At 49.2% G+C, this 12,867-nt stretch overlaps 1 protein-coding gene across 6 annotated transcripts in view; it reads left to right on the top strand.

Moving 5' to 3' along the window:
* ccdc24 (coiled-coil domain containing 24) overlaps positions 1–12,867 on the top strand; it is a 221,263-nt gene that overhangs the window by 88,788 nt on the left and 119,608 nt on the right. For all 6 annotated transcript variants that reach the window (XM_072510750.1, XM_072510752.1, XM_072510749.1 and 3 more), the window contains one exon: positions 5,668–5,835. In XM_072510750.1, coding sequence (XP_072366851.1) covers positions 5,668–5,835 — 168 coding nt within the window. The remainder of the gene's footprint in view (positions 1–5,667; positions 5,836–12,867) is intronic.

Genomic DNA, 12,867 nt, shown 5'->3' on the forward strand with positions numbered 1-12,867 from the left:
GACACCATCTCAGACTAAAGGGACGATCCTTTAAAACAGAAATGAGGAAGAATTTCTTCAGCCAGAGGGTGGTGAATCTGTGGAACTCTTTGCCGCAGAAGGCTGTGCAGGCCAATTCATTGAGTGTCTTTAACACAGAGAAAGATAGGTTCTTGATCAATAAGGGGATCAGGGCTTATGGGGAGAAGGCAGGAGAATAGGGATGAGAAAATATCAGCCATGATTGAATGGCGGAGCAGACTCGATGGGCCGAGTGGCCTAATTCTGCTCCTATGTCTTATGGGATGCTGGCAGGGCGGCTGCGGACTCAGTCCGCGGCCGCCCTCGGGGGGGGGGGGGGGGGGGGGCGGTTGGTGTCATGATATTTAGATCAGCATATCATGGTGCAATCAAACACACACTGATGGACATGCAGTAGGACCAACCAACACACACATAACATCACAGCCAATCACCAGTGAGAGCACACGCACTATAAAAACAGGGGACACTACAGTTCCCGCTCATTCCAGCAGCAGCCAGCTCAGAGCACCGAGCTCAGAGCCTGCCACTCAGACATTCACCATGTGCTGAGTGCCTCACCCAGCTAGTAATAGGACAGGGTCCACAGATTAGCTGGTAATGCACGTACCCAAGTTAGCAGTGTGCTGTTATAGTTAAGTAGTAAATAAAATTGAGTTACACCATCTCCAGCCGTGTTGGATCGTTTGTACATCAGAACACCCAACACGACATGATACCAGAAGTGGACGCAAGCCAGCGCCTGTGAGATCTACCTGCAACGTAGCAGCAATCCGCTGTCCTGCACCATGGAGAACATCAACCCACCGCCGCCGTTCCGAATCGCTGGCAATCTCGGGGTCAATTGGAAACTGTTCAAGCAGCGCTTCCAACTCTTGCTCGAGGCCACAGACAGGGAGAATGCATCGGACACCAGGAAGATTGCCCTTCTTCTCTCCACGGCGGGGCAACATGCCATCCACATCTTTAACTCCCTTACATTTACGGACGGCGAGGACAAAACCAAATACAAGACGGTGCTCCTGAAGTTCAACGAACACTTCAGCGTTGAAGTAAATGAGAGCTTCGAGAGGTACTGTTCCAGCAGCGCCTGCAAGGTAAGGACAAACCTTTCCAGTCTTACTTAACACACCTCCGCATTCTCGCGCAGTCCTGCGGCTATGGGACCACCTCTGACTCCATGATACACGACCAGATAGTTTTCGGAGTCATGTCGGAAACCCTGCGCCAGCAGCTCCTTCGGGGCAAGCAACTCACCCTGGCGACTGCCGTCGAGACCTGCGTTCTGCATGAGAACGCCACCAGTCGGTACTCTCACATCCAAGCGGCCGAGAGGGCGCGGCACAGGCCCCACGAGGCAGAGCGATTCCAGACGATCGAGTACCTCCCGGGCCGTGGCCATTTCGCCATTTCACGCGCTTTCCGAGGACTCCCGCGCTTGTACGCGCCAAAAGAGGGGACGCTGACGCAGAGGAACGCGATACGCGACAATGCCTACGCTCTGGCAGGTTAGGCCACTATGCTGCCTGCTGTCGAGCAGCTCACCCTGCCAACTCGTACCAGCCTCGCAGAAACGTTTGGGCAATTCAACCCACGTTCACCGAGTCCGATCCCGACGTCACGCAGACCACTGAGGATAGGGAGCCCTTCCGCGTTGCTGTCATCAACAAGAACAAGCTGTCCCCAAGTCGAATACACCAGCCGCTGTCAGTGCACAGCATTGATCCGGACGACGAGTGGTGTGCCACCCTGACGGTCAACCAATCCCAGATCAGATTCCACCTGGACACTGGTGCCTCCGCCAAACTCCTTGCATGGTCAGCATTCCAGACCCTGAAGATTAAACCACCTATTCTGCCATTCAACTGTCAACTTGTTGACTATAATGGCAACGTCATCCCCTCCACGGGGTCGTGCCAGCTCAAAGTGACACACAACTCACGTGAAGCCACACTACCATTCGAAATCATGGCCTCCTCAAAGGACTCTCTGCTAGGCGCGCAGGCGTGCAAAATCCTCCACCTCGTTCGGCGTGTACACTCTCTCTCTTTCCAGAAGGCACGTCGATTTCCCAGATGCAGACTTTAGGGCGCAGCTCAACTCAATCCTCACGCACAACCAGGATGTTTTCGAGGGCATGGGCACACTGCCCGACACGTACAAAATCCGGCTTAAACAGAATGCCACCCTGGTGGTTCACGCACTTCGCAGGGTCCCAGCACCCCTCCAAGGACCGCCTCAAGCAGCAGCTGCAGGACCTTCAGGACCAAGGAGTGCTTTCCCGGGTAACGGAGCTGACTCCATGGGTCAGCTCCATGGTGTGCGTCAAGAAGCCTTCCGGCGAGCTCCGGATCTGTATAGACCAGAAAGACTTAAATCGCAACATAATGAGGGAACAGTACCCCATACTCAAACGTGAGGAGATCACGTGCGAGATGGCTCGGGCAAAAATATTCACCAAGCTTGATGCCTCAAAGGGCTTCTGGCAGATTCAGTTGGATCAGTCCAGCAGAAAGCTGTGCACTTTCAACACCCCATTTGGCAGATACTGCTACAATAGGATGCCATTTGGCATCATATCAGCCTCTGAAATGTTCCAGCGCATCATGGAACAGACGATGGAGGACATCGAAGGGGTGCGCGTCTATGTAGACAACATCATTATTTGGTCCAGCACACCGCAGGAGCACATCAGTCCCCTCCAGCGCGTCTTTAAACGGATACGGGACCAGGGCCTGCGTCTTAACCGAGCCAAATGCTCTTTTGGACAAATCAGGCTGAAGTTCCTGGGGGACCACATCTCCCAGTTGGGGGTGCAGCCGGATGCCGACAAGGTGGTAGCCATCACGGCCATGCAGAAGCCCACAGACAAGAAGGCGGTGCTACGCTTTCTCGGAGTGGTCAACTTCCTAGGGAAGTTCATCCCCAACCTTGCTTCCCACACTACAGCTCTCCGGCACCTTGTCAGGAAGACAACTGAATTCCAGTGGCTTCCAACCCACCAGCGTGAATGGGAGGAGCTCAAGGTCAAGCTCACCACCGCCCCGGTACTGGCGTTTTTCGATCCTGCAAGGGAGATGAAAATCTCGACTGACGCCAGCCAGTCCGGCATTGGGGCGGTCCTCCATGGCCTATGCGCCACGAGCCATGACCCCCACAGAGCAGCACTATGCGCAGATTGAAAAGAAGTGCCTAGGCCTGTTGACTGGCGTTGACAAGTTCCACGACTATGTGTATGGCCTTCCCCAGTTCACCGTGGAGACTGACCATCGCCCGTTGGTTGGCATCATTCAAAAGGACCTCAACGATATTGATGGTGTCCTCCTGAAGCTGGACCGCATCGTGATCCCACACAGCATGCACCGGCTTGTTTTAGAACAACTGCACGAAGGCCATCTCGGCGTTGAGAAGTGCCAGCGGAGGGCCCGAGAGGCTGTGTACTGGCCGGGAATAAGTGAGGACATTGCTAACACTGTGCTCAATTGCCCCACCTGTCATCGGTTTCAGCCGGCACAACCCCGTGAGACCCTTCAGCCCCATGAGTTGGTCACGTCCCCCTGGTCGAAGGTGGGCGTGGACCTGTTCCATGCGCTCGGCAGGGACTACATCATCATCATTGACTACTTTTGCAGATATCCAGAGGTCACATGCCTGCACGACACCACGTCATCGGCTGTCATCCGGACCTGCAAAGAGACCTTTGCTCGCCACGGCATTCTGTTCACCATAATGTCAGACAATGGCCCCTGCTTTGCGAGTCAGGAATGGTCTTCCTTCGCCAGCTCATACAACTTCACACACATGACGTCCAGTCCTCTGCATCCTCAGTCGAATGGCAAAGCAGAAAAGGGAGGCCATATTGTTAAAAGGCTCCTCTGCAAGGCTGCTGATGCAGGATCTGACTTCTGCCTCGCCTTGCTGGCCTATCGCTTGGCCCCACTGTCCACGGGCCTATCGCCGGCCCAGCTGCTTATGGGTCGCACCCTCAAGACCACTGTGCCATCCATTCATGTCCCAGACCTTGACCATACTCCGGTACTTCGGCGGATGCAGCAACAGCGTGAGCAACAAAAGGCGACACATGATGCTCGGGTGACTGATCTTCCTGCCCTGGCACCTGGAGATAATGTCCGCATACACCTTCCGGAGGGCGGCTGGTTGACAACCGCTGAGGTTCTCCGACAAATAGCTTTCCGCTCGTTCCTGGTTCGCCTGCCTGATGGCTCTATTCGCCGCCGCAATCGGCGTGCCCTTCGTCTGTTCCGTGCTCGCTACGTGATCCTGCACCGGTGCCACGCCCTCCTGTTGTCCCTGCAATGGACTTTGTTGACCTTCCGGACACCCTGGATCCTCCTCACTCGACCGTGGCCCGGCCCGTTCCTCAGCCGGTGGATCCTGACCCACCCTTGAGGCGGTCAACCCGAATCCGTCGCCCATCTGAGAGACTTAATTTATGAACCTTTTCATATTAGACTCACTGACTTGTTCTGACATACTGTTTCAGACTTTTTGCCATACTGTTTAAGATTTTGTTATTGTTTGTTAATGACATTGGTTTCGTTCTTTGTGTAACATAGTTAGTTTCTGCACCTTGCACCTTCCTGTGTATATAGTATAGCCACATGTACATATTGTTGTAAATATTGCACACACATGATTAGATGCACTCACCACACTTCTTTATTTATTATCATGTAGGCACATATTCTTTGCGAAAAGGGGGTGATGTCATGATATTTAGATCAGCATATCATGGTGCAATCAAACACACACTGATGGACATGCAGTAGGACCAACCAACACACACACAACATCGCAGCCAATCACCAGTGAGAGCACACGCACTATAAAAACAGGGGACACTACAGTTCCCGCTCATTCCAGCAGCAGCCAGCTCAGAGCACCAAGCTCAGAGCCTGCCACCATGTGCTGAGTGCCTCACCCAGATAGTAATAGGACAGTATCCACAGATTAGCTGGTAATGCACGTACCCAAGTTAGCAGTGTGCTGTTATAGTTAAGTAGTAAATAAAATTGAGTTACACCATCTCCAGCCGTGTTGGATCGTTTGTACATCAGAACACCCAACATGACAGATTGGACACCAGGCGGGGACTTATAGGCAGCCAGGGGTGAGATCCGCGGGGTTAGATGATTGGGCATGCGGCCGATCGGGGTGGGGGGGGGGGAATGGCTCCGCGGTCCAAACCCGCCATGGAGCTTGGTGCGGCCGCTGATGTTCTTGGGTGTAAAGATCTTCCATTCCATAGTATTAACTTCTTTAAACATAAATATAAAACTTGGACATTTAACAAGTTATTAAATGTAGCTATTAGTCTGTTGGGTTCTATCTAAATGATTAACTTTACGTAGCTAACCTGATAACCAGTATTCCTATGTGTTACAGCCATTCTGTGGGATAAGATGCTGTAACACTGTGAAACTATTTCCAAATGGACACCTGTGTAATGTTTGAAGGGTTTGAGACTCCTAAAAGCTGGCATTGCTTCCATCTGGAGAATAAGTATGGGAAAGCAGAAATTAGAATGAACCATGTTCCTTAATTGTTACCACAGCCATTCATAAATCTCATAGGCTAGCTGCTTTCTGTGTCTCAGTCTTGATGGATGCGTTTTCTTTACCTCAGGGGTGAGAATGATGTTCTTTCAGCTTACAATCCTGACGTTGTCAGTTTTGCCATGGGACAAAGTAAAGCTCGAAGCACGCTGAATAGACTTGCAAACACAAAGAGTTTGATCGACAAAAGGATGGGACGAGGAATCTCTCAACCAAGCAGCAGCAGTGAGAACAAAAGGTTGGTACAGTTGTACTATATTACAGCTTGGTGCAAAAAGTTATATTTTATATTAGTATGCCTATTGAATAAGGTTACATTTTATTTTATCATGTTCTGATGATCTTGCAATGCTGGATCATTTAAGTGATGCAGAGCCAACATATAGTGTGGGCGGTAAAACATTAGTGAGTTTTTACATACATTTTCTTGTCTTCATCAACAAAATGCTTAACTTCACTACTTTCCATGGTGGAAATTGAATCTGAATTTTGTTTTGCTAACCTATTGCCAGAAACCACAAAGCTACCAGACTCGGGGTTTATGTCGACAGTGTGACTTTTTACCTATAATTTATGATTGAGAATGTTAACTCCAAAGGTCCAATTTAATAATTTGTTTTTCTTAATAAATTTAGAACAGCAAATTGGGTTTCTTTCCCGATTAAGGGGCAGTTTAGTGTGGCCAACCCGCCTAGCCGGCACATCGTTGGGTTTGTGGGGGTGAGACCCATGCAGAAGTGGGGAGAATGTGCAAACTCCACGCAGACAGTGATCCGGGGCCGGAACCGAACCCGGGTCCTCAGCGCCGTGAGGCTGCCGTGCTAACCACTGAGCCACCATGCTGCCCTTTCAATTTAATAATTTGTGTTGGTATTCTTTTATGGTAGGGCGAGGTCTTTCGGATGTTCACGTCGGCGGCATCTTCTGGTCCCGCCGACGGCACACCTCCGCTGCGGGTTTCCTGGCAATGTAGGGTCAATTCGTTGGCACGTCCCATTGGCAGGGGTGGGACCAGAAGATCTGGCCAATGGCAGGCCGCCTACTGCTGCCGAGAAACACGCCACAGGGAGATCAGAGAATCTTGCCCCTAGTGTTTATCTTCTATTCGTTTTGCCCTGATCCAAGTCTCCCCAGCTAGGTGTAACTACTGTCTGGGAGGTGTTCTTGCCCAGACCTATAAACAAAGGTGCACATTCCTTGTTTCATCTATGTTTTCGTAAAACAGAAGTTGTGACAGCAGACCTGATAACATGAATATAATAGATGAAGATCACCTTCATCTTCATGTCATAAGATTCTAGGAAGCACTCAGTTGCTAGCATTTCATATTTTAAATGATGGTGGTTGAAAGAAGGTATTTGAGGATGATCAACAGTCAGCTGATTGGCTGCACTTGCAAAAATCACCAGATCTGCAAGCACTGGGCAGAATTTGCTTCCCTGGCTCCACGTCAGCCTGATAAAGGCTCTCTGAGTATATACAGGATATACAGGTTGAGCACCCCTTTTCCAAAATTCCGAAAACTGAATAATTCCGAAATCCACACTTGAGGACTGACGTGACATCACCAGTCCCCAGGTGATGCGCAGGTCCCAATGCGCCACACGTGCGTAGTTCCCAATGTGCCGCACATGCGCAGTTCCTAATGCAAGCCGTACATGTGCAGTTCCCAATGCTCGCTGCAAATGCGCAGTTCCCAGTGCATTACAGATACGCAGTTCCCAATGCGCCGCAAATGCATATTATATTCCAAAACCCGATATATTCCGAAATCTGATTCACACTCTGATCCAAGCATTTCAGACAAGTGATGCTCAACCTGTAGTGAACACTCAGCAGTGTGAACAGCCAGGAGCCTGTAAGTTGCACCAAAGCGATGCGGTTAAATAACACACTGCTGCAATGGCAGTCTGAGCCAGGCCACCCCGATCCCGAGGGGGACACCCTGCGTGCACGGTCTTGGCACCAAGTCATTCCTCTCTACTCCCTGTGGACCAGGCAGCCACCCCCAGCAAGCCCAACAAGGCTTGAAAGTTTTCTTACCATCTCGCTCCCCTTCAACACCATGGCACCCAGACTCCGCTTGCAAATACTTGCACCAATTCATGCCCGCATGACTCCCGCCTGAAAGGGGTGGAGCATCGTAAAGGTGTTGAGTGTGCGGTTTTCCACCCACTAATCGCATTCAAATCCATGCCAATGACGGATGTGCATGGACCCACTGGCACAGATGTGAACCTCACTGTCATCGCCAGTGGGGGACCGGACCATCATGTCAGATTTTTCCTTCACCTGATATTCTCCGCCTGACTGTGATTCTTGCTGCCGGCTTCGGACAGTGGAAAATCCAGCCCGAAATGTTCAAAAGTGAAAGTGGAACCTAAAGCTATATGAATGTTACCACTGAGCCAGGTAATGTACCTGCTGGAGTGTCGCTGACGTTCCTCTCGGAATCTCACGGCCGCACCCTGGCATCTGCATCAGCTCCAGGATAACCTGGTCCAGAAGCTCAACATCAGACTGGAACACAGCTGGGTCCTGGGGTCCAGCCAACCTCCGACTACTGTCTCGTTTGGATGTTCCTGCCCCCACTTGATGTGCACCATCAACTGTGTGGTGCTCACCAGACTGCCCCAGAAGCCTGTCCACTACTTTCGCCCACCAAATTTAAGAGCTGCTCCCCCACAATAGCAGGGAGTTGCCAGGCGAATCATATGGCAAGACGGTCATTTCCGAGGTGAAGCCCATGGGGCATCGTTACCGGCCCTAATTGGAGTTAGAAAGCGGTGGCGGTCTCGCCGGGTCGGCCGCCGGGAAGCCCCCGGCAATTCTCGCTCACTACCAGACTTGGAAACTTTCCTGTCAGATTGCGCCGCAAGTGTAAGTGGCGGAACATTTAGGAGACAGTGACCATTGTATCATAAAGTTTAGGATGATGGTAGAAAAGCACATGGGGCAATCCAGAGTCAGAATAATTAACTAGGGTAGAGCTGACTTCAATCGGGCAAGAACAGAGCTGGGCCGGATAGACTGGAATGATAAACGTTAGCAGAACAATGGGCTGCCTTCAAAAAAGAAATGGTTCAGGCACAGTCAAGATATATTCGTCTCAAAGGAACACGTAAGGAAAAGAAATCCAGAGCTCCCTAGATGAAAACGAGATAGAAAAAGTTAAAGAACTAAAAGTGTCCCAATGACAGTGTTAGGAAGAAAATAACATTTGAGAACATTTGAATACAGAAGGTTCAGAGGAGAGGTGAAAAAACATTTTAGAGAAGCAAAGAAGGATTATTGGAAAAGACTGGCAGCCAACTTAATGGAGAAGCCTAAAGTCTTTTATAGGCATATAAATGATAAAAGGGTAGTAAAAGGACTAGAGCCTGTTAGGGACCTAAAAGGGAATTTACCCTTGGAGGTACAGAGAATGACTGAGATATTAAATGAAGACTTTGCATTGGTCTTTACCAGGGAGGTAAATGCTACCCAGAACATAGTGTTCCAACAGCCTGGGCTAGTGCTCGGTCAATTCCAGCCCCACTTGACCTGGAGTTGCAACACAATTGAAATGACCAAATCATTCTTAGAAAGTACCCGTAGTCTCTGGTCTTTGGCTGCCGAATAACTAAGGTCACCAGGTTTGTAAATTTAAAAATAATTATTTTTCATTAATAACAATTACTATAATTAATTGCGCAGCAGATACAACTGGTGAACTACTTTTGAATTCCTAACCCCCCACTTTAGCTCACACACACACACACACACACAACACACACAAACAAACACGGGGGGGAAAAGAGGGGTGTAAAAATAATGGAGAAGGTAAATGAATAAGAGTCTTTGTTTCAGATGGTGGTCTTCTAGCGCACCTTCCAGTTCGAAATTTTTGCTTTCAGTCTCTCATGGTTTTCACTGGAGATTCATCCAGGTTCTCTGCAGGTTCAGAAACCAATAGATAGGCAGTATTTCTGGAGAAAGCGAGACAGAGAGAGATACTTACAGCTGCTCTTTTGGCGCCCAGGATCCAACTATCCTTTCATTGACTCTCTGAAAGCCATCCCACTCAATTAGGATCCAACCACCACCTGTTGCAGGGCAGAATACGGCCTTTAGCCAATTTACTGGCCACCAGCCAGTCAATCGAACCAAATCCCTCCGATCTCTTGGATTCAAAAAAATCTTAGTTCTGCTGTTCAAAAGCTGGCACAGTGTACTATTTTGAAGCTTTTGAATTCCTCACTTCATATGCTCATTAAACATCCATGGATCAAAAATGATAAAGGCAAACTAAAAGAAATGGGAAATAAGTGAATCAACAGGAAAGGCCCTTACAATTGTGACAAGGGAGGAAATTCTGTCACTCAAAAGGTTCAAAATTGCTAAGGAGGAGGTATTGGACAAACTGCAGTACTTAAAGTTGACAAGGCACCAGAACAGGATGAGATGCATCCAAGGATATTGAAGGGAGTGAGTGTGGAACTTGCAGGGACACTGGCCATGATCTTTTAGACTTCCCTAGACTCAGGAGAGGTGCCAGAGGATAGATAATTGCAGACATTACACCCTCGTTCAAAAAAGGTTGTAAGAATAAACCCAGCAATTACAGACCGGGCAGTTTAACTTCAGTGGTGGAGAAGCATCGAGAAACAATTATTTGATATAGAATTAGTAGTCAGATGGTAAAAGATGGGTTGGTTATGAAGAGCCAGCATGGATTCTCAAGGAGAAATCATGTTTAGCTAACTTGCTGGAAGACTTTCAAAAGGCACAGACAAACTCTCGGCGGTTGTGGCAAGGACTAAACAACATAACAGGCCACAAAGCGAAGCCGAACAGTATCTCTGGCAGCAGCGCACCCCTCCCCGATGAACTCAATGCATTCTATGCCCGGTTTGAGCAGGTAACCAACAATCCGCTGGCGAGTGCCCCAGCAGCCCATAATTCACCCATACCCACCATCACAGCTTCCAAAGTCAGATTGGCCTTCCTGAAAGTGAACCCTCGGAAGGTGACGGGCCCAGACGGGATCCCTGGTCGTGCACTCAGAGCCTATGCGGACCAGCTGGCAGAGGTATTCACGGACATCTTTAACCTGTCCCTACTCCACTCCGAGGTCCCCACCTGCTTCAAGAAGACCACCATCATACCGGTACCAAAGAAGAACCAGGCAACGTGCCTCAATGACTACCAACCAGTGGCCCTGACTTCAGTCGTAATGAAGTGCTTCGAGAGGTTGATCATGAAGCGCATCACCTCCATACTCCCAGAACGCCTTGATCCACTGCAATTCGCATACCGCTGTAACCGGTCCACATCAGACACCATTTCCCTGGCCCTACACTCAGCCCTAGAGCATCTCGAAAACAAGGACTCCTACATTAGACTCCTATTTATTGACTACAGCTCCGCCTTCAACACCATAATCCCAGCCAAGCTCATATCAAAGCTCCAAAACCTAGGACTTGGCTCCCCACTCTGCAACTGGATCCTCGATTTTCTGACCAACAGACCACAATCAGTAAGAATGAACAACAACAACACCTCCTCCACAATAGTCCTCAACACCGGCGCCCCGCAAGGCTGCGTACTTAGCCCCCTACTCTACTCCCTGTACACACACGACTGCGTGGCAAAACTTGGTTCCAATTCCATCTACAAGTTTGCTGACAATACGACCATAGTGGGCCGGATCTCGAATAACGATAAGTCCGAATACAGGAGGGAGATAGAGAATCTAGTGGAGGGGTGTAGCGACAACAATCTCTCCCTCAATGCCAGCAAAACTAAAGAGCTGGTAATTGACTTCAGGAAGCAAAGTACTGTACACACCCCTGTCAGCATCAACGGGGCCGAGGTGGAGATGGTTAGCAGTTTCAAATTCCTAGGGGTGCACATCTCCAAAAATCTGACCTGGTCCACCCACGTCGACGCTACCACCAAGAAAGCACAACAGCGCCTATACTTCCTCAGGAAACTAAGGAATTTCGGCATGTCCACATTGACCCTTACCAACTTACAGATGCACCATAGAAAGCATCCTATCGGGTTGCATCACAGCCTGGTATGGCAACTGCTCGACCCAGGACCGCAAGAAACTTCAGAGAGTCGTGAACACCACCCAGTCCATCACACAAACCTGCCTCCCATCCATTGACTCCATCTACACCTCCCACTGCCTGGGGAAAGCGGGCAGTATAATCCAAGATCCCTTCCACCCGGCTTACTCACTCTTCCAACTTCTTCCATCGGGCAGGTAGTTACAGAAGTCTGAGAACACGCACGAACAGAGTCAAAAACAGCTTCTTCTCCACTGTTACCAGACTCCTAAATTACCCTCTTATGGACTGATTTCATTAACACTACACCCTGTATGCTTCATCCGATGCCAGTGCTTATGTAGTTACATTGTATATGTTGTGTTGCCCTATTATGTATTTTATTCCCTTCTCATGTACTTAATGATCTGTTGAGCTGCTCGCAGAAAAATACTTTTCACTGTACCTCGGTACACGTGACAATAAACAAATCCAATCCAATCCAATCCATTCAATATACTGGGCAAGATTTACTGAATGTTTTTCGGCGGCGGAGGCGACCTGACAACGGAATTTTCTGGTTCCGCCATTGTCAACGGGATTTCCCAGTAACTACCACCCTTTTTGTCGGGAAACCATGCGCCGTCGATGGGACTGGAATATCCCACCAGTTAGAATATTCGTATAAGTCAAGAACGAGAGGGCACGGATTTAAAGTGATTTGCAAAAAAAGCGAATGTGATGTGATAAAAATCTTTTCCAGACAACAAGTGCTTTGGGTCTGGAATGCTGTGCCTGCAAGTGTGGTGGAGGCAGCTCCAACTGAGGCATTTAAGAGGGCATTAAATTATGTGCTTGGGTATGGGGAAAAGGCAAGGAATGACATTAAATCATAATGCTCATTTAGAGAGCCGGTGCAGACACGATGTGCCAAATGGTCGCCTCCTGCGCCGTACCAACTCAGATTCTAATAGTTTTTTGTTCTTGTATAATTGACATAGTAGGTTCTCAGTGGCATTTTGTACTAGCAATTTTACTCCGCAACTGCTGAGATTGGAGACAGTATGGGAAAGCAGACCACGAACATCACCTTTCACTCCATGATGCTGCTTATCTAAATGATCTCCATGTTACAGTGCAGGTCAGTGGGATCCTGTCAACGTCCATTTTGCCAACAGCACACAAAGCTATTGGGCTGAATTGATGTCCAGCAGGAGGCATCCTCTCCAGCAAAT

The sequence above is a fragment of the Scyliorhinus torazame genome, chromosome 7, assembly GCF_047496885.1.
Source record: "Scyliorhinus torazame isolate Kashiwa2021f chromosome 7, sScyTor2.1, whole genome shotgun sequence".
In the NCBI taxonomy this organism is placed as follows: domain Eukaryota; kingdom Metazoa; phylum Chordata; class Chondrichthyes; order Carcharhiniformes; family Scyliorhinidae; genus Scyliorhinus; species Scyliorhinus torazame.